Here is a 23,590-nt window from a genome sequence, read left to right as displayed (position 1 = left end):
CACTCGGGCATTATTGAAAAGCTAACACAAGTTGGTGTTAATCTGTGTCTAGTCAGATGGGTGGCCAACTGGCTCACAGATAGGACCCACAAGGTCAAAATAGGTGCTGCCACCTCTAACAGCAGACATGTCACTAGTGGTGTTCCCCAAGCATCTGTCCTGGGACCCCTACTGTTTGGCATATACTTCTCAGAGGTCCAGGCAAAGACAAAGGCCCTGTGGCTGACCAAGTTTGCAGATGACTGTAAGTTGGGTGCTGTCATTCACATCCCAGTTGATGTTAACATACTGCAAGAGGGTGTCACAGCTACAAATAACTGGTGACAAAGTCATGGCCTTAAGTTAAATGCAGAAAAATGTGTTATTGTAACATTCGGCAAAAACATGCCCCTACTGATTACCACATCAATGGCAACCCCCTAAGCACACAACTGGTGGTGAGAGACCTGGGTACTCAGGTTGACAACAGTCTCACATCTGACCATCATGTGGTGGTGGTGGTCAGAAAAGCCTTTTGCTTGGTTTGTCTTATAAGTAAAGGGATTGCATCCAGAAAAAAAGGAGATTATTACCTCTCTGTACTCCTCCCTTATTAGACCTATGATTGAGTATAATGCCCTGTTTGGTATGTACCTCTCCAAACATCTGCACCAACTGGAAAGGCCACAGAAATACCTCACAAGGAGAATCCATGACCTCCAACACTTATCTTATGCGGACAGACTTAAATCACTAGCACTGTACTCAGTATCATACAGATTGCTCAGATGTGATCTGTGTCTCACCTACAAGGCAGTATCGGACCCTGCCCTAGTAGAGATGCTCCATATCTGTAAGTCTAACTTCTTGCGCATTACCCGCTTGATAGGCCTAAATCTAATATGCAACATCAACAAAACCTGCTGAATAGATAGGTTTGTCTCCCAGAAGCTGCCCCGTCTCTGGGATAGACTTCCCATACATGTCAAACAGACTACCTCACTGGCCCTCTTCAAACACAACCTTGATGAGTGGATGGGAAACCATAAATCTGTCCCAGGGGATCCACCTTTGTCCCTCATTGACAGGGGTGACAGGTGCTGACTGAGGTTTCTTTTTTGGGGATAAACTCTTGGCTAGGCTTTTAAGAGCCCCAGAGCAATTAGCCTAGTAACCTGCTATGATCCTATGATCTTTTGTCTGAAACTTCACTGAATGGCAGATGGCACAGATTTGCCTTCAGGCAGTCTGCCTAGACAATGTGATTGTCGAAGGAAAGGAGATGCCTTTGCAGTCCCTTCTGATGACCAGGGATGGATGTCATAATGGTCAAGGTACTTCCCTTACAGTTACAAAATACAGGGTTTGATTCCTACCTTGGGAAGCATGGCTAGGCTTAAAAAGGCCCCCTGGGGTCATTAGCCTAGTAATCATTACCATTGAAATGAGAGGGTGGCATAATGGTTAAGGTATTTACCTCACAGTCACAAGATACAGGGTTTGATTCCTGCCTTGGGAAGTATGGCTAGGCTTAAAAAGGCCCCCAGGGGTTATTAGTCTAGTAATCAATACCATTTTCCCCCAGTTGATAGCACAGAGATTAAGGCACATAATTACCAACTCAGTGTCTTGAGTTTGAATCCTGGTTGGGGCACAACTGGGCAGCAACCATATCTGTGCAGAAGAAAGGCCTGGCAAACTACTTCCATAATATGCCACAAAAACTCTAAGGGGTCTATCCATAGAGTCATCATGAGTCAATTGTGACTCAAGGGCTGAGGTTTCTTGAGTGGAAGGTTGTCAAAGTGGTTAAGGTGTTAACCTTACAGACACAAGGTGCAGGGTTTGACTTTCACATTGGATAACTGGCTGGGCTTAAAATGGCCCACAAGCACAGTTAGCCTAGTACTAATCTATATACCTATGAAGTATCAGAGACTGCTGTTGAATGCCCTTTGGAATCTGACATGCCCCCTGACCCCTCTACCACCACACAAGTCGAAGGACAAGGGTTGCTGTTTGATTCTGACACTGCTTTGCAGGTCATGACTTTTGATTCCTGTGTTATGGCTTCAAATAGGGTGGGTGGAATCATGAAATCCTCAAAAAGGTCATCAGTTTATCATGTGCAGGCCACTGCTGCCCATCTGCGCCTGGTAAACACAGATACTACTGCCGTGAGCTAGGAAACAAACAGGAAGGAAGGCAGTGAAGTAAACCGCAGACCCAAATTTTTTAAAATGTAGATTTTTATTAATAAGCCAACTCATTCTTTAGAAGTGCAAAACTCTGTAAAAAATAAAGAAGTGCTTTCATCCTGGTTACCCCCAAAGACTTTATCAGATAATTAAAAAAACAGTGCACACCATCTTAAATAACTTTTCTAAGTCACATGGCCTGCCTTAAAGCCTCTTAAGAAGCCCACACCAATTCTGTGCCTGGTCCCAGTACCTCAGATGCCACATGCAGGACTAAGCCAAAGGCCAAAACTAAAAGGATTCTTTGTGCCATGCCTCAGCCTTCAGGCTTCCAACCTCCACAGGCCTATCAGCAAGATCTACTTATATTGGCTGAGGATTTGCTTAACATTGTGGTTTCTAGACAGCACAGTCCTACCAGACCTCCTGCCCCTACAGAATTTGCTTTTGAGAAGAGAAAGAGGGACCGACCCCACACACCAGGAGTCCTCAGTTCCATACGCTTCAGATGAGGGTGAGCTGGCTTACGTAAACCAGTTGTCCTCAGGTTCATATACTGATTCAGACTCAGAAGACATTTTGGCCTCAGCTTCACCACCTGAGGACTCTGCCTTTGGGGAAACACTCTAAAATTAGAGTATTTCCATTGGGAAGCTCAAAATTACCCCCAGTCTAAAAAGAGGGTTAGAGAATTTCTTAAGTTGCCTGAGTGTAAATCTTTGGTCATTTTTCCAGTATTGGAAGTTGTGAGTGATGTTATTTCGGCTCATCCCTGCAGCCTGACTCAATACCAGCTGCTCCTAGAAAGCCAGACCTGTTCGACAGGGTCCTGAATTCCAACAAACATCTTTTTAGGAATCCTGATGCTGATCCTGAAGTGGTGACTTAGGGTCTTAAGGGTGCTAAAGGCAGCACTTTCAGGAATTCATTTCCTAATGATGAAGAGGAGAGAACCCTAGTTCATTTTGGCAAAAAAATGTATACTTCTGCCACCCTAGCTGTGAGAGCTCTCAATTGCCAGTTTTATGTGGTTAATACCAGGAAACTGTGTTGGACCATATGAAATATAAACTGGAGAGGAGGGAAGAAAGAGCTCTCTCCAAAGAACTGCTGGACAGCTGCAACTATACTTCCCAAGTTGCAAAGCATTCTTTACATTGTGGCTATGATGCTGTAGAAGAATCAAGCAGGGTATCTGCCTCAGTGTCATATATCCACAGGCATACATGGTTAACTGAACAATCTCTTCCAGACCATGTTAAGTCTGAGATTCTAGATACCCCTCTTAGCAAAGACATTTTTGTTTGAACCCAAAGTGGATGCTGATTTCAAAGAACTGGAGGAGAAGGCTAACTCTATGCAGACTGCAAAAGACTTTTTGCAGGTTCATCCACATAGGTTTAGTAGACACAAGATCCTTCCCTCTTTCACAAAAAAGGCAGAGGAAAAAGGCTCAAAAGGGATAGACCACCAAGGTAACACAAAAGATGGTAGCCGTTATCTACTTCCGGAAGCAGGGGACCTTGGACCCAGGGGCACAGTAGGGAGCAACGATTACACAGTCATCCCCTCCCTGTCCCTTGCCCTTCAATTCCCACCTCAACTATTCCAAATTCCTTCCTCCAAACCCCACTATTTCTTCAAAGCTAGGAGGAAAGTTACCTTTCTTTCACAATGAATGGGTTAAGATTACAAAGATAAGTGGGCTTTAAACATTAAAAAATCAGGCTACAAACTCTCTTTAACTTCCCTCCCAAAGTGTGCTGACATTCCTACCATTTCTCTAATTAGACTAAAAGAAGCTCTGAACAAAGGAAATTTATTTTTACAGCAAGGCTCCATAGAAGAGGTGCCCTCCCAGGAAAAGGGCAGGGGTTATTACTGAAGACTGTTTCTTGTTCCAGGAAAAGAATGAACATGGAGATCAAAACTAAACAGTCCCAAAATTCAAAATACTTACGTTGCAAAAGCTCCTACATATGCTTGCTCCAAAGGCCTACATAGTCACCTTGGATGTAAAAGATGCTTACCATCACATTCCCATTAGAAGATCTTATAAGAAGCATCTATGCCTCAGAACAAGTGGAAATCATTACCATTTTTCAGCTCTGCCCTTTAGTTAATCTACTGTGCCGAGTATTTACCAAATGCCTGGCCCCAGTGATAACTTGCTGCAGGAACAAAGACATTCAGATCTGCCCTTACCTGGATAACTACCCAATCCAAGAATACTCTCTGGGGAAGCTTTTTGTATGCCCTTCAACAAACTATGACCATTTATCCTCTCTAGCCTACACCCTGAACCTAAAAAAATCCAGTCTGTCCCCATCCAGAAAACTAGTCTTTCTAGAGACCTTGTTGGGCAGACATGCAAAGAGCTTTCCTACCACGGGAAAAAAAATCACTTTCCTAACCAACTACTTACAGTCTCTTTTCCCTCTGAATTCAGTTCCAGCACTGGAAGTTCTCAGACTTCTGGGATACTTGACCTCATGTATTTTAATGATTCCTGTAACCAGGCTTCATGTGAGGAAAATTCACTGGTACAATTGTTTGGGAATCAGCACAATCTCTGAACTAACAAATTCCACCCCTTCCCTGTCTAAAAAGGGAATTCCAGTGGTAGATCTCTGCTTGCTATCAAAACTTAAGAATTCACTTCAGGATCCCTCATTCAAAAAGATTCTGACCACATATGCCTCAGACTTGGCTTGGGAAGCACACTCCACCAGTCAAGCTCAAGGAAAATGGGAACAGAAATTTCATGAAAGAATCTAAAGAAATAATAGCTGTTCTCAAGGATATCCTAGCTTTCAATGAAAGCGGGAAACCAGAGAATCTACTGATAAAGACAGACAATGCCACATAGATGTGGTACATAAAAAAGCAGGGGAGCATGTAATTTTACCTCTGGGCTGCATAAGCATGTCCTTATGGGACACAGCACAGGACCTTGCCCTTTATCTTTTGGCCCAGTACATGCTAGGGGAAAAGAACTCTCCTGCAGATCATCTCAGCAAGTCAGAAATTAATCCTCATAACTGTACCTTGAACGTGAGCATATACAATTTTTTCTGTCTCACTCGTGGTGTGCTGAAAATAGACAGTTTTGCTTCAGATCAAAACTACTAGCTACAAAAATTTTTGCACAGTGGCTAAACATCCAAAGGCCTTGGAGGACTGATGCGTTCACCTTTCCATGGACAGGTCTGTTCCTTTATGCATTCCCTTCTGTACCTCTCATTCCCAGGCTACTGCCAAAAATCCAAGAGGAAGGGTGATTCTAATTGCATCTTTTCAGCTGAGGCAACATTGGCTCCCTTTCCTACACAGCTTGAGCAGAGAAAATCATGGCTGCTTCCTCAGCAGGTGTATCTTCTAACACAAAACAGGGGTTCTACTGTACACCCCAACCACAGCACCATGAGACTGACAGCATGGCTAATCCACTAACTGCTTCTCGAGGCCTCCTTTTAAACAAGGAAGTAGTAGACATTTTAAAAGAAGCCAGAAAACCTAGTACCACAAAATCATACACTTCAGAATGGAAAATGTTTTCCATTTGATGCCAACAACAGAATATCTGTCTCCCCATGATCAGCAGAGATAACCACGTGCTTACTTACCTGCCTCATTTATTCAAAGCTGGCATGTCTTACTCCTCTATTAAAATTCTTTCTTCTCTATTTCTTCCAGCCTGTCCAGCCTACTCCTTTTTCCCAACCCATTGCAGAGCAATTCCTTAAGAGAGTTATTCACCTGAGGCCTCCCAGAAGAATTACCTGTCCAACTTGGGATCTCAGTTTCATGCTAGAAAAACATACTTTCTGGCCTTTCAAGCCTGCTACTACAGCTAGCACTCAGTTTCTCTCCCATTTAAACATAGTTTTTAGTGGCTATCACATCAGCTAGATGGGTTTTATAACTCCAGGTACTCATGTGCACTGAACCCTTCCTAACCTCTCTTTCATGCCAAAGGTGGTTTCTGAATATACCCTTAATCAGTCCATTCATCTCCTTGCATTCTTTCCCCACCCTCAAAATAGTGAGAATGTGTCATTCACTCATTTGATGTTCACCAGCAACTCAGACTCTGTATAGGACCAAGGCAAATAAAAAATCCAACCGTCTGCAGCCTGTTCTAGTAACAATATGGGAAATGTATTAGCAAACAAACCATTTCTAAGTGGATTTCAAACTGTTTTGCCTTTTGTTACAAACTTTATGGTAAGCACATTCCAACTCATCAAATCTCATTCCAGCAGAGCTACTGCTACCATCAATGCATTTCTTAGAGGGGTTCCCACCAGGGAAATCTTAGAGGCTGCTACTTGGGCCTGTGTCCACACTTTTACCAAACACTATAACCTTCCTATTTACTCCAAATCCAGGGCTAGATATGAGTGCAGTATTGCAGAGCATTCCAACCTCTCCTTAAATCTTTTTCTTACAACCCCCCCCCCACACACACACACACACACAAAGCAGAGATGCTTTTTCACCAGTTTAATATTAAAAAACGAACACACCAGTAATGCTATTATAGACACACATACATTTTCGTTTCAATAGACTTCATCAGATGCAGACTGGGTATTAATTCACTTTTATAGTGCCTCTACCATATAACATTCATTAATTAATGGTACCTTTTGGAGTTTATTAAATCTATACAAAACTAATACTCCTTATAATAGTCCAAGTAGCCCAACCATTCTCACATTCCTTATTACTTTACTTAATCTTAAATATAACAATACTTTCTTAGTGACTCTACTACTAACATGTCATACTGTATTTCATTATCATTTACTTCCCCCTTTCTAATATTTCCATAGTTAAGCTGCCTGTTATTTTCATTATTTTAATTGATAGAAATTGCCTGTAATATTGCATTATCTTTTGCAATGTCATATCTCTCTTTGCTATATAAAAGCCTGTGTCTATATCTAAAGAATGTTCCACATTGTATAGGCCTATGTAAGATGCATACATGCTGTTTATAAATTATGTTTATATAAACTATTGTAAATCTTTTTCTCTCATGTATGTACACCTGCCTATATTTTGTATACCTTCTGATATCATGTGACTGTATTTTATATATGTCAAAATGGCTGTTAAATGTGGAGCTTTTCTTCCTAGTCCTTTGGTGAAAAAAAAGGGTTTTATCCCAATCAGATATTCCTGAAAACAAAGGTAAATAATTAAATAAATACATAATTAAACTGTTTCATTTTCTAGCACAGGCATTCAGAGCGCTTGCCTTACTCCTGGAACAAAAAAAGACTGAAGCTTTTGGTACTTCTATTGCCTTTTATAGGAGCTCTCTGCATACTCCCGCCAGGGAGAGAGCCTGAAAGGTACCTAGAGCTTTTGGAAGCTGACTGTTGCAGATGGTGAACACCCACATAGCTTCAGATACTGCAGTGGTGATGCGTTAGAACATCTACTATTATGTTTAGCCTAATTACACAACTCTACTTTTTTCAGTTCCTCCAAAATATTTAAGACCTTTTCTCTAAAGGCTTGGCTTTCTCTTCTGTAAAAGTCCATATGTTTTCTTTTTCTGGTTGTTTGCATTTGGAGATCCTCAGTTTCCACAAAATCAGCAGTGAAGCTGTTCTGGATGAAAGATGTAACACCCAGGAAGCCCATCTTTTCTCCTAAGAATATGAGATTTACAATTGAGATGCTTACCTTAGCTCTGTTTGAGTCTGATAACATGACCACCTCTCTTTTATTATCGGAAAGACCCCATTTTCAAAGCCATCACCTTAGCAAGGAGATTCTCAGAAATCCTGTCCTTTATGTATACAGAACCCTATGCACTCCAAAAAGGACAGGTTATATTTATGGCCCTGTGATGCCCCACCACTGGACCAGTAATCAAAGAACCTCAATAATCACCGCTGGCAACAGTGGTGGACGTACACTGGGAGGATGACAAGTACACATACAGTATTTCCAGATGCAGCTCTCTGCATCAAGTGCAATTTTCTTTAAGAGCAAACAGAGACCACAGTCAGTCTGGGGCTGGTTTCTCCTTCTTCCTCAAGATCCCCATTAAGATTCCCTACTGGCACAGCTATAGAATTGAGTCCTTAGCCAGGGTTTCAAGCCAAGTCCTCCAACAATCTGTTTGTCCCACCAGTGCTTCGTGTCCCTGCCCAAGTAGCTGACACACACACTCTTGGAGAATTGTTTTACACACACACACACACACACACACACACACACACACACACACACACACACACACACACACACACACACACACACACACACACACACACACACACACACACACACACGCACACACACACACACACACACCAGGGAAGAACTGGCACAGGTTTACTAGCTATGTCTCCTTCTGCCCAGACTATAATGTAGTTATCACTGCCGCCAGAACCCCTTATCAGCTACTTTAAGGCCCGTAACAAAGGGTGTCCATTTTTACTGTGTAATATTAATATTAATTTTAATACAAATGGTAGTTTGACCAAGAACAAGGCTATTAGGAGTGACCCACACAGTGTCATCAAGTAAATATGCAAGTACTCTCCAAACTTAAATATTTATAGATGGTTCAGCCATAATGAAAGGTTTTAAATATATTTAATAATAAACAATAAAACAACAAGAAAATACTCAGTATATATATATATATATATATATATATATATATATATATATATATATATATATATATATATTCACAGTGACATCAGAGTTCAAAATCACAGGAAATACTTAAACCAACATTGCAGGACAGTCTCAAATAAATAAAGAAAAATATCTAAACTAAGCTTTACTATATTCCTAACTGTATCTAAGAGAATTACTGTAATCTAAGAACTTACGGATAGAGCAAGGCAGATGTGGTGAATGGGTCTTCTAGTTGTTGTCAGGTCAAAGACACAATGAAGAATGCTGTGTCTCTCTAAGAGACTTCTTAAATTAATATCACAAATATTACTGCTGGGATAGCTTGCAGAATGACATCATTTCTTGTCATCTGACTCTCCCAGGTGAACCCCCATTGCTGGAAGCTAGCAATATTTAGCATCTACCTGTGAAAATACATAGACCTCAGGCCTTTGGCAGATGCTGGAAGTCATAAAACAATTGTAGTAATTAGTTCCCTCCGAAAACAATGCCAAAAGCTTCTCAACAGAGACATTGTGTCTCCTTGCTGAAAGATATCCTCTTTTATTGTGTAGCCAGAAAGTAATTTAATTTCAGCTATTTTTTCAAAAATTTACTAGACTGAGGTTAACCTCCTGTGTTTCAGTTTCTACTGTTAAAATGTGTACATTTAAACAGTTACAATCGTGTATGTACATTACTGTTCTTTTCCAGTAGGGTACAATGTGGTTACATTTCAAACAGCACTTTGCAAATACCTTTTAGCAGTTTGATATGCACATGACATACAGTTCTAATACTTTTGTAACACAAGCATCTTATATACATCATGTTGATATTCACAACTGACATATAATTATTTATAAACTTTCAGCTGGGCTGGCAGTATCTCCCTTTGTCACAGGCCCACACTTTCAGGCCAGTAGTATATCCAAGATTAAACCTCATTCAGTCATTACATCTGCTAGTGACCTACCACAGTACTCAAAGCAACTAAGAAATGATTCTGCACAGCTATAGATGCCCACACATAACAGATATTTCACCACAATGACCAAAGTTATCCTACTGTTGGACCAGCTTTTTGTCTGCTTCATGGTTGGTAAATAGGGCAAACCACTGTTAAACCAAAGCTCTAAATGGCTAACTATCTGCATTACCTTTTGCTATGTCCATAATGACAAGACCCTATAAATGGTTAGCTAAATGTATTACCTTTTCCTATGTGTATCATGATACGACCCTTTAAACGGATAGCCAAATGTATTACCTTTTCCTGTGTCCATCATGATAAGACCCTGTAAATGGTTAACTAATTGTATTACCTTTTCTTCTGTCCATCATGCTAAGACCCTGTAAGTGGTTAGCTAAATGTAGTAACTTTTCTTGTGTCCATCATGATAAGACCCTGTAAATGGACAACTAAATGCATTACCTTTTCCTGTGTCCATCATGATAAGACCCTGTAAATGGTTAGCTAAATGTATTATGTTTTCTTATGTATATTATGATAAGACCCTGTGAATGTCTAGTCATCTACATTTATGCCCAGTATTGTAGGATCCTGTCTGAATAAGTCATGTCTCACTGTAATGCAGCAGCAGCCACCACTGTAGCTTTTTTTTCTTAAGAGTGCGCTTTCTCAAAATGTTTGTCATACTGCTATCTAGACCTCAAATCAGATTTTTCCAAGTATTACAAGCTGGACCTTCAGAATAGAAGCAGAGCAGGTTTGCAGCAGCAGTTTTAAAAGGTATACTGTAGTGTTCTTCCTAGATTTGGAGTCAGTTTCTCCCTATTTACTGTTGTGTTCTCCCATACTGTGCAATGACCGCAACCTTGAAAGAAATGAACTTTGTGGAACTACAGTACGAGCACCAAACCACCTGCCCCTTTATCTCTCCCATGCTGTCTCTCTTTCACTTTCACTGATTTTTCTATGATCATTGCTTAGAAGGACATAGGTCTGGCTTATTATCTGGGGGCTAGCCATTTTGCAGTCTTTCTTGTATGTATATTAGTGCATATAGATGACATGCAACAATCCAGGGTTCTTTCTTCCTGGTATGGATACATTTTATTGTGTGTGTGTGTGTGTGTGTGTGTGTGTGTGTGTGTGTGTGTGTGTGTGTGTGTGTGTGTCAGATGTATACATAAATTATGGGCAGTGGTTCATGTGGCACAAAGGGAATCAAGCCCTCTCATACCACCCTTAATTAATAGAACATCCACCAAAGCCACACAATCTTGGAAGAGGTTTTCACAGCCTGACTAAATGGGCCAACAGTTAATCAAAACTCGTGGAAATGACAGATATTGTCATGCTGTTTTTATACACATAGTTGTCAACATTAATTTAAATTTATTGTTATACTATGCCATACTTCTTGTAAATGAACTTGTACTTAAAACTGATTGTATTCATCCTATCTTTCAAGTTTGACTGATGGGTCTTCTGGCCGCTTGTTGGATCCAAAATACCAAAACTAGTCCTCCAGCCTTGAGTTTCTTTTATTTTTCTCTCCAGTAATGCATCTGTAGGTGAAGCTACCCCAAATCTTGTTTGCCACTACAGAGCTCAGCCACATGTCTCATAAGCTAATCGCTCCACCTTTTAATCAAATTTTTATGAAAATAAGCAGAAATATCTTTTCATGGTTTTAAATGGGAAGATATTTCCCATTTAAATGGGATAGACATTTCCCATTTAAATGGGATAGACATAATGGTTAAGGTGTTTATCTTACAGGCAAAACAGAACCTGGATAGGCTTAAAATGGACCACAAGGGTATCTAGCACAATACTTATCTGTAAACCTGTAAATAGTCAATTATCACTTTATCTTGAGCTCCTTTGCTGGTTTCTATATGTGTTAGCATACTCTGCCTTCTCTAGTGTTGATCAGGCCCCTGGCTTGCCAAAGCTTGCAAATAACTGTTCTCAAAAAAGTTTAAAATTAGCTTAGTAGCTAGATTTATATTAGAAGTTTTCTTACACTGGCTGGCTTTTTTATATTTACTTAAGTGTTAATGTGTGTGTCCATGTGTGCATAATTCTCTATTTCTTCTACTATGGAAAAGGATAAAGAAATGGAGAAGAGTTTCTGCAAGTGCTGAAAATGGGGTAATAAAATCTCTCTCTCTCTTGCTCAAAGACACCAGTGAGCTGTGCATGGCATGACTGAGGTAGATCACCTATCTGCAGTCTGTTCAGTCTGTAAAGCGTTTGGTTCTATAACTTTGTTCGATCATTGTAACAAATTGATTAATATGAGGTTACTGCATCCAGATCCTGAGGCTGTTAAACTAAAAAGACTTTGAGAAAAAGAGAAACTGAAAGAAAGACAGGCAGGTAAGGATTCTAGGAAAAGAAAATCCAATGATGCAGGTGGATTGTCTGCTCCAAAGACTGTCAGATCACAACCAACTCTGTCAGCACCTGTCTCAGTGCAGATGAAGGCTTCTTTCTTCCTCAGTACCAATCATTATCTCAGGTAGATCCCATAAAAGGCTATTGAGCTGAGTATCATCCAAAAGGGAATTGTCTTGGCTCCCATCTTGGCTTTCTTTGACATCTTATTTGTATTCATTTAGGTCCTTCAGAAGTTTGTTTGAGATAGACTGGAATTGTATAAGGGCTTTTTTTAAGGCTACAGTTGAGATGGGTGTCCTCCTTTCCCACTCAGTCTCAAAGCTAGAATTGGCAGACCCTTCATCTCACATCTTAGCATCTTCCCCAGTCTACCTCTCAGTACCATTGGCTTTGGAGCTGATTTTTCCCCCTGAGTCTGTTCCCCCCAGGGACGACTGGACCTTACTGCTTTGCCCTTGAGAAATTAGATCTAACACACTTGACTCTGAGACCTTCACAGTTGGGTGAGTCATGTGACCAATACCTCAAGATGTGCTTTCGGCAGCATCCTCTGATCCATCTTGTATTGCTTCCTAAATGGTATTGTAGGTTTCAGCCTTCAAGGCTTCAGAACCAATCTCCACCTCAAGGTTATTCACTCTGTCAGCTTTAGGTATGCCTTTGTTAGCACCTCCCACTTCTGGAAGATTGGAGCAGGCAGGCAGGCAGCCATTGTGGGCTTCCTCTGATCCGACTTATGTGGGATCTGCTTTCAAGGTAATGGGGAGGATCATAGCTTCCCTCTGAAAGCTACCCTTCAGACTTCTTTGAAATCCCAGGGCACTCACTCATCTTTGACTCAATGCTCTCATACTTCCTTGGGTCATAAATGAAGAAATTATTTCAAAGAACCTGCTCAGAGGCAGTCAGATTCTAATGAGAATTCAGGAATGCTCTAACCCAAGAAACAAAGAAAAAGGATGTGCAAGAGGAGGCACATTTTTGGAGTCTGTCACTTTGAACGTTGACTTGGATAATCAAGATGGTTCCCACAGTCCCCTTCAGAGGATGCCAGCATCTTAGAATTAATGTGAAAGAGGGTAAATTGGAAATTATGCCCACCATCTTAGGACAGGGAGCTCCATTTTGAGGTATATTCCTCAGACCCCTCAATTTCTTAGGTGGGACTGCCCACAGACTGCCTAAGTGACTTGGCCACCAGGAGAGCATGGCAGGAGCCAGATTCCTCTGAGTCAGTAGTACCACAAAAGCTCAGCAAAATACTTATGCCTCCTTAGAACAGGCAGTTTTGGTCCAAATGTACTCTGGTAAAAACTAATATAATGTCAGCAGCAACAAAGGAAGAGATGACAAATGATACAGCCTCTGCCCACTCATCAACAAGAAGTCCAGGCCTTTGAACAGGATGGGGAAGGAGGCTTATGCTTCACATAGTTAAACTATATCACTCAACATGAACTGCTTTCAGAGAGACCTAGCAAAACAACAGTTAGCCTATTTGAAGAAGCTTCCCACCTCAGCATCAATAAAGCAGATGGAGACTACTTTGTGCACTGTATTCATAGATGCTTACTAGGCTAACAACTGCAGGGGCCCTTTTTAAGTCTGACCACGTTTCCCAAATTATTCTGACAAGCTTTGATACCCTATGGTTATTTTAAGTGGTATATGTAGGCTTAGGCATGGTTGGTCAAGCATTTATCAGGGTGCCTATGTCTAATGGAGACATGGATGACAGACTGGGATTACATTTCTAACTCTACTGGTCCAAGTTATACTTGAATTGGGTTAGGGAAGAACTCTGCTTTACATGGATGGGAAGCCTGTTCCAGAGAAGGGGGTAATGTCTGAGATGCATACCTGCCCCTCCAATATTTTTGTTGCATGTGAGGTTTCGGTCCCTAGATCAGGTCATTTATGAAGCTATTTGATTTGCAACAAATCCATCACAGCAGGATCAGAGATTCCTTTGTAGACTAGGCATAGATTGCCTCTTAACAGTCTGTAGGAGATTGAGTACAGGGATTGGACTTTGACGTCCTCCAAGTAGGTCATGTTGTTTATGCCCTGTATTGTTTTGTGAGGAAGCTCTGTGGACACTGCAGATGTTGCATATGCCTGGTCAAGTATATACCAAAAGGAATATTATACTCAATCATTGGTCTGATGAGGGCCAAGTACAGTAGAATAATGACATCCTTGGACTTAGATGCCATACCCAAACTAATAAGTAGCGCAATATAGAATGATTTCCTTTCTGTTATAGGCAAATGATGGTCAAAGGCAAGGTTACTATCTTCATGCATTCCCAAATCCCTGACCAGTTAGTATTATTGTATTATTAATGTAGTAGTTCTCAGACATAGCCAACTTTTGAAAGGATACTATTAGAACATGGCTGTGACACCAGTTATATATCTCTGTGATACGTTCATAGGTAAGTACTTGGCTAGTTGCCTTTGTGGGCCATTTTAAGCCTAGCCAATTTCCATTTTGGTGCTTGTGAGAATAATTGCAGTCATTCCACAGGTAATATAAGGGGACCAGTGCATGGGATAAAGCATTTAGGGGCTGCCTCTGTCCATTAGTATTAGAAGCAACACTTTTATGGTAAATTTTCTGTTTCCCATCAGTGGATGAAAGGTGGACTTGGAAATGGACAGGGATGAGCTTTGTTTTACATGGATGGGGAGTCTGTTCCAGAACAGTGGTATCCTGTTTGAGATATTCCTGTACTTCCAAACTATACCATTTTTGCTGCAGAAGAAGTTTAGATCAAGTATTTTTGATGCCATTTGACTTGCTGATGTGCAGTAAATCCATAAGTACTGGGTCAGGGGATGCCTTGTATGGCAGACACAGGTCATCTCTTAACAGTCTATAGGATATTGAGTAAAGTGGCAGGGCTTTGACTCATTCTGCTTAAGACATATTGTTTATGCTTTGTATCCATTTAGCAAGTTATTTCTGCGGGTGTTTCAGTTATTGCAAGTTATCTTTGCAGGCATTAAAGTTATTGCATGTGTCTGGGCAGATACATGCCAAATGGGGCATTGTACTCAATGACTAGCCTAATATGGGCTGAGTAAAGGGAGACAGTGACATCCCTAGATCTATACACAGTCCTTTTGTTTATAAGCTGTGCAGTATAGAAGGACTTTCCTACGGCAATAGACACATGTTGGTCAAAAGTTAGGTCACTGTTCACATAAGTTCACAAATCCTGAACAACTGGGCCAACTCTTAGGGGTGTATTGTCAATATGGTAGTTCTCCTAGGTAGAAGACTTCCCAAAGGATACAGTAATGCATTTTTGGCATTTAATTTCAATCCATGATTTTGGTACCATTTATTTATTTGGAACAAATCTTCCTACAGGATGATGAAGTCATTTGAGAATTCATTGGCTGCTTCTATTTTGCAGTAGTCTGCAAAAGTAGTTAGCCAGAGCCCTTTGATGTTGGCTTTACTTTGCAGAAGTAGATGCCAAACAGCAGAGGTTCCGGCACAGAAACCTTTTCATCTCTACCTCCCCACACACAATTTGATCAACCATTTCTAGACATACCACCCCATCAACAGAAAGTGGACAGAAGAGAAATGATTTCTCTTCTACAAAAAATAATCATACAGGAGGTTCCAACAGACCAGTTCAGAAAAGGTCAGGGTGTTATTCAAGATATTTTGTGGTTCTGAAGAAAAACAAGGACCTCAGGCTATTTCCAGACCTCACTTATCTAAACACTTACCTAAGAAAGTTAGGATGATCATGGTGCAAGCAGTTTTGCTTTGTCTGCAGGCAAACAATTAGATGTGCTTTACAGAGTCTCCAAGACACTTCTGTTCACATCAAGATGGTGAGAGCTTCCATTAGATTCTTATGCTTCCACGTCGGAGCCAAATATTTCTGGTTCAGAGCTTTGCCTTCGGTCTCACTACAATCCCCCCTAGGTGTTAACCAAGTGCATGGCTGTAGCTGTAGTCTGTCTTTGAGTACAAGGGATTCCTGGGTTTTCATAACTAGATGATCATCTCCTTGCTGCAAGGACAAGAGAGAGCTATCGATCAGTGCCAGAGACTACTTCCTACTATGTTGTCTGTCCTTGGACATAGCCGTAAATTATGAAAAATCAAAGTTAGTAGCAGTTCAAACCATCCAGTTTATAGGATGCTACCTGGACATGAAGACATGCATAGTTGCTTTGCTTGTGGACAGAGTTCAAAACCTGTGAAATTAAATCCAAACTCTATTTTTCAGTTTCGGTCTCCATTTGCAGTGCTAGTTTTTAGACTGTTAGGGCTAATGGCTTCTTCTGTCCTCATGGTGAGTTTGCTGAATATCACGTGAGAATACTTCAATGGCTTATCAGAGTTCAGTAATCTCAGCTTTGGAACAGCCCTTCTGCTATGATAATAATCACCAGCCTTTGCAAAATCCATTTATTATGGTGTGTGACTTCCTCATTAATACCTTTAGGGAGTCTCTTTTTTGCCACCCCCAGTAGCAGTATCCATGATGGACGCCTTCCAAAAGTTACAGGACTTCTTGCTCTGGGGAGTGATTCCCATCCAAACGGACCACACAGCAGTAGTATGGTACATCAACAAGCAGGGAGAAACCAGATCTTATCCCTTATGCCAAGAAGCTATGAGAGTGAGGCAATGGATGATTGCTTTCTGGTAGCAATGCACATTCCTGGGAGAACCATCTTTCTTGCACCCATGCTCAGCAGATCCATCCAGATGCCTTTCAATCCAGTTGTGGCACAGCAGATATTCAGCTGTTGATGTCATTGGTGCCGCAGTCTTTGTTCCTCATCAGCCAACACCTAGTGTAGCAACCTTTTTGCCATTATCCCTCCAAAAGAATAGTCTCTGATAGATGTTCTAGTCAGACAGTGACCCTATGAGGTTTTTTATGCATTCTTCCCTTTCCTTAATATCCATATTTCTGCAGAAAGCCATAAGATGCAAAGCTGCATTAATCCTCATTGCTCCATACTGGCCCAGGCAGATTTGGTTTCCCCTGCTAAAGCCTCACATCAAGGAACCCCCCTGGTCCGTAGTTCCCAGGAAGGATGTGCTGTGTCACCCATCTGGGTCACCTCACCTGTACCTACACAACCTTAACTGCCTGGTTTCTCCAGTTCCTATGATAATCAGTGACCCTTCTTTGTCACAAATGGTTATTTGTATCCTGTCTGCATCCCCAAAAGAGACCTGCCTCCTTCCTTCCCTTCATCACCCTTCCAAATTGCCATTTCTGAAGGACTTGAAGAACATTTAGTGCTCTTCTCCAGTAGTTTTAGCGTAAGGCCTCTACTAATTGGCAGCAACCACTATCTGAAGTAACTTCACCAATAAGTGCATTATAGGAGGGAAAAAATTAAAGGTTTTCATGACTGGAAAACTAGTTTTGACAGCTTGGATATGACAAGACCCATCACTTGTATTGGATGGATGTGGATGAAAGGATCCAGTATTCTGGAAAAAAATACCTACCATTTTTTCAAGATGACTACTGAGAATTTTGGAGTGCCATGTGTGATGTGAAAAGACCAGTCCTTTCAGATTTAAATAAAAAAATAAGCTGTCATTCTAGATCTTCCTCAGTTCTGAACTCTAAAAGTATAGTAGCAGTAATAATAATATTAATAATAATAATACTAGAGACTTCAAGATTGCTACATACTGATCAACACCTTAATTTCAGCTCTTCCAGTTGTGAAAAAAGAAGTAAAACTAAGTTATTGGGTAGTAAGTACACTCCCCGGATGCCAGCAAAGAAGAAATTTATAAAAGGAGTGGTTTACCTAGCTAAATGTTCAACATGTCAGGCTTTTTTTGTGACCAAAATGGAGAGACTTCTCCAAAAAAGACTTTATGAACATATTTACCATATAGGTAAACACAACAAGAATAGTGCATTATATAAACACTTCGGAATGTGACCTCACTTCAAAAGCTTTTGTTTTGGTATTTTGGAGCAAGTTAAGTTTAACCCTAGAGGAGGTAACATGAAGGGGGATTAGAAGAAAGGGAAGTGAAATGGCAACTTAGGTTACATGCCACACAACACCCTGGTATAAACAAAAACATTTCCTTACTTAAAAAACAAATGTTCCTTCCATTGAACATGGGAGTAAGTATTTATTAATTTTTATTGTATTTTTAAAATTTTTAACATATGTAAACAGGCATTTTTTGTGTTAATATTGTGATTTTTACATCTTGAAATAGTATATTTGTTACTGTTTCTTTAAGGTGATCAACTAATTGCAATCAGTCCGTGACTTATTAAGGTATAAAAAGTGGTGTTTTTCATTTGATGGGGATTCTGATGAAGTCCTATTGTGTAATGGATGAAAACGCTTAATCGGTTTTTATATTTTAATATTTTAATTTGTATAAAGTGTTGTTTGACGAACCAAAGTCTGTTTTTGACTGGAAGCATTACATTTTCTTGTTGGTATTAGTTGATTTAGTAATGCTATACCTTTGCTGTTCATAGTAGTTTATTTTCTTATATATTAATGCATTTTTGCTTATGTCCAAAGTGATAATTTAATAAGGGTATTAATAATAATAATAATAATCTACCTTCCTGTCTTTTCCATGGTTAGTGTTGATCTGTTCTGTTTCACTGACACTGATAATTATGTAGAACCAAGTTTGCATATTGATTTTATGTAAATCCCTATCCAGCCCCCATCAGCTCCACAGATTTTTTTCCCCTACAGCTGGGATACCCATTTTAACAACTGGATACACTGTGAAGGAATGAAGTAGATTATAGCAAACAATTTGCTGGTGGAAAGTTGAGGAATAATTTACATTTTCTGTGATGCTCCATGCAGTATCCCTGCAGCAGTTATTTTGACTGCAAGAAGTCCTTTGGCCATCTGGAGTACATTCCCATTTTTGTGCACAGAATCTGAGACAGGCCCAGATTCTATATTTCTTGCTTTGCTCAGTGCCATAAGATTAATATTGTAAGCTATATAAAATCTAGAACCTTGTCTTTTTTTTTTTTTGGGGGGAGTATGGTGACATTTTGCTTCTGGTAAAAAAATCCAGTAATAACAGGAGCTTCCAGATACAGTAAATGGCTTTTATTTGTTGCTTGATTTTTTATTATTAGAAATGTAACACCATCATTTATTTGCTTTCTATTATGTATAGAGGAAACACATTTTCTTTTAGGATGCTCTTCTGCCTGTGCTCAGCATCTTTTCAGGACTGATTCTAAACATTTTACTTTACCATTGGTATCAGCCAGATCTATATCACATCAGCCTGTTCTCTGGGCTTTGCTGTTTTCTCCATTGTGGTGCGATCTCGGAGTTGGTATATTTAAGTGGGAGCAAAGCCCCCCACGTAATTTTGACTGTACACTGTTTTTTTTTGGATCAGCGATTTTTTTCCTTGGGGAAAAAATTTGCTGATCCATTCCTTCGCTGTTTTCAGATTTCAGACATTTGAGTTCGGCATAACAGCGTTCACTATTTGTAGTATTCACTGTTATGATATAGACCTATATCAGCCTGTTTCTTATTCTCCGTATATTCAAGGTTTAATGAATTGCCACTTTATTTTTTATTTGTTTTGCCTTAGGATATGGAGTCTGATCGACCATGCATTGATTGCCCGTTGCAACATGGAAGAGCCAATACGTTCTGCAGCTGTCAGCATGGATGGTATTCATCTGGCTCTTGGAATGAAGGATGGTTCATTTACAATCCTCCGGGTCAGGTATGCGGGCAGTACAAGAGACAGAAACTAACAAAGAAATGTATCTACATGGGTGTCTAACATAACCAAACCCAGACTTTTTTTTCTTCTTCAACATTTCATAAGAGATTTCTAGTTACTTTGTTTGAACATGTGGGGGATACTTGTCTATGACATTATGACATACTGAAATAAATGCTACACTTCTGACTTTATAGTTTAGTAAACTACCTTTTCAACTAACAATCGTCTCAGGCTTTGGGTGCTGATAGAGATAGCAGGACATTGTGACCCTTCTAAGTAAACATTATTTTCTGGTATGAACCCTTCAGCCATATGTTGAATAGATTGCAGAAAATACTTGATTACTCACCACAGAGTAAAAATAAAATAAAATACAAAAATCAGCAAAGCAGCAGTTCAATGGTCATTAAGAGTCGAGGTAGTAAAATGTTATATGTTTTTTCTGTACATTTCCAGTTTGCTGTCAGCAAAAGACACTTATTTGATGTAGTGGACAATATTTGTTATTAGTGGGGCATTCAGAAATGTTCTTTAACCCACAGTTTCATGCCATAAGCATCATTAAGTGTCATAAGCATCTAGAAGTTCCATTATTCCCCATTTACCTCTGACTGTGTAAGGTGTGATTGCACCTAATTACTAGCAGCTAGTTAAAAATATTCCAGCTTCGGCATTGACAGTATGCATTTTTTGTTAGTGCTGGTATTGATTAAATCTTCTGCCTGGTAAGGAGTTTGCATAAAGAAGACAAAATCTCTTGAATGTGTCTACAGTAGTTTGATGTTGTAGTGCTTTTGATTATATGTGTGTATGCATATGTGGATTTTTTTGTGAAAAAATGCACATAATTAAATGTTCTTTAATATAGTTTGGAAATTTATTTAAATAACCTGGGTCCACCTTTTAATTTATTGCCCAATTTTTCCTTCTGTTATTAAGATAGTATGAGTTCAAGACACATACTTAATGATTAGGAACCAATCAGACAAATTACTTATATATTGTATTCTGCTAGTGGCCAATTGTCCCAGTCACCAAGCAGTACATTTTTCGCATGCCTAATTAGAGATTGTTCAGGTATGGAGTAGAGCAAAAAGTAAATGTTGTGCTGTACTGCTTTTCTTTGTCCTTGTCTCTATTATCTCAGATTTAGTTTAAATATATATTGGGTCCCCCCCCCCCCCGTTGAATGCAAGGGAGATTACCCCCACAAAAAAGTATATACTTATTATTTTACATGTTTGATCGTTCAGGTGATTTGTGTGTCTGGTTGCCAGTTAGGGAGAATTAGGATGTTTGAGGTTATTTTGTGGTAAGATGATGACTAGTGCTTTCAGTGTGTGGGGTCATTCAGTGGAAGAATTATATTTTTTGGAGAATCAGTTTCAGTTATCTCATTGAGTTGTTGTAGATCTAATTAAGTATATACTACTTGGTCCTTTTTTTTCCATTTCTTTTTTTTTTCTTTCCTTTTCACTGGTTTCTATGTAGTTATATATTCACATTTAAGATGAGCATACTTATATATACCCCAGAAACTAAGTAAGTCTTTGGTTGAGTAGTATGTAGTACCCCACTTCAGCTATTCACAAGAACTTTTTTCCTTGATCCTTATTATGTTCTTTTCTGTTTTTTTGTGTCTGCTGATGTTTTCCTAGAATATTCAGGCAATTAAGAATGAAATAAAGAAATGTTTGTTAAGGATTATGCCTAATTTAAATTCACAACAACAGAGGAAATGGATAATTGACAGACTCTTCTGTAGACATTACTTATTTGGGAAACATTAATGTTGTTGATACACATAGGTTGGTACAGAGAATAATGATGATAATCTTTTTAATGTGCTTTCAGCTTGCAAGAATAGCTGTTCTTTTATTTTGTTAACAATGTTAGACACACTGAGTTATAATCGTAGATGGAACCCATAAAGGAACCATTGTAGACGCATGGGGGATTATGCCGATTCTATCCAGTCTAAGGAGGCTATGACTTCGGGCCATGAAATTGAAGGGCAGTGCCACTAACTTCTTCTTCAAAGTGATGCCCTTTCCTCTGTTGTCAGATAACTGTAGGCACCTGGATAACTTCTTATAAGAAGTAATATCAGTGATGTTTGTTAAAAATCATCCAGAAACATTGATATATTTTTGCATTCCAGCTTTACATAATTAGGTCTACTTTGCATTACCAAAGTTGATAGTATTTTCTCACGATTTAAACAAACATCAAGTCTGCACAGCAATGAATGTGACATCAAGACTGAAAAGCTAAACACATGTTTTTAAAAAAGGAAAATGTTTATTAAAGATTAGCCAAGTTCATTCAAAAAACATATCATGAACTTTAACAGAATTAATGATTAAGAACAATTCTTGGGTAAATAATGAGCAGTCAGACCACATGATCTAACCATATCACTTGACAGTCTACCATGGACAGTCTTACTGGCACCTGATCTTTGTGATATATTGAATAATCTGTAATATGAGGAGGAACATTTTTGGTTGGGGATGGTAATGTCCCCTGCATCTCCTTAATGTGTGTCCTGAGGCCCCATGCACCCATTTTTAAATATACTGCCTCCAAGGTTACAGCAGGTCATACAAAAGAGAAATACTTCTGGTTGCCAAAAAAAATGATTAAACTCTTAAATTTACTTTGGTTTATTTGTTCTTGTGGGGTGGTGGGATACTGACATCAGCAGGCTTATCACCATTAAGGTCTCTTTAGATACTTTGAAGTGTTCTCAGTCAGTTCTGTTGTTTTATATTACTTTTACCTATTTAGGTGTGTGTGTATGTGTGTGTGTGTGTGTGTGTGTGTGTGTGTGTGTGTGTGTGTGTGTGTGTGTGTGTGTGTGTGTGTGTGTGTGTGTGTGTGTGTGTGTGTGTGTGTGTGTTTGTGTCTATGTCTATAAATGTGCATGCATATATATTTTTATCCGTTTACTTAGTTTGATGGTTTCTTCACCTCCACAAAGCCTTGTTTATAGTGGAAATGGATGGGGTAGAGAGTACTAGTTTATTGGCAGTACCAGTAATACAGATAATGAAAAAACAGGCAGGAAGAGCAGTAACATTATATATTATACCAAGAAGGATATTTCTAACCATACGTGTACTAATGGTAGTAGCACAAGTTCATATTATTATTAGTTTACAAATACATGAGAGGATACCTAGTTAGTAACACTGTAATCCATTATCTATAATGAGTACATAACTGGATTAAGTGCAGAATCAGACAATGAAGGAACGAATGAATAACTGTTATGTTTCTAAATGATTGTTTTTGCAGGGGGTGATGTGGTGGTTCAGTGCCCTCACAGAGGTTCAGAGAGGTGAAAACCTCTACAAAAGTAGTATTCATAGTCTCTTTGTATGCAGTATTATACTGTGCTTTTGTCTGTTGCAAATTTTATGTCTTGAATACTTTTATGAACTATATGTCCCATTTTAAAGCAGTACATTGTCTATTTTAAATATTCAAAGTGTTTGTTTAGATGCTATGAAGCGGCAGCCTTAAAATGAAGATTCAGAAGTACATTTAATATTCCTATTTTTGATATTTTTCAGTTTAATTATATCATTCCAAAGTGCAGGATTATTTATTTATTTGTTTAACATTTGTT

At 39.4% G+C, this 23,590-nt stretch overlaps 1 protein-coding gene across 1 annotated transcript in view; it reads left to right on the top strand.

Moving 5' to 3' along the window:
• LOC122803780 (echinoderm microtubule-associated protein-like 5) overlaps positions 1-23,590 on the top strand; it is a 3,919,718-nt gene that overhangs the window by 1,301,576 nt on the left and 2,594,552 nt on the right. Inside the window, exon 8 of the mRNA XM_044073467.1 lies at positions 19,816-19,953. Coding sequence (XP_043929402.1) covers positions 19,816-19,953 — 138 coding nt within the window. The remainder of the gene's footprint in view (positions 1-19,815; positions 19,954-23,590) is intronic.

The sequence above is a fragment of the Protopterus annectens genome, chromosome 6.part0 (assembly GCF_019279795.1).
Source record: "Protopterus annectens isolate FY-2018-M chromosome 6.part0, PAN1.0, whole genome shotgun sequence".
NCBI lineage: Eukaryota > Metazoa > Chordata > Ceratodontiformes > Protopteridae > Protopterus > Protopterus annectens.
The sequence above is the reverse complement of the archived record's forward strand: the minus strand, read 5'-3'. Positions and strand labels throughout refer to the sequence as shown.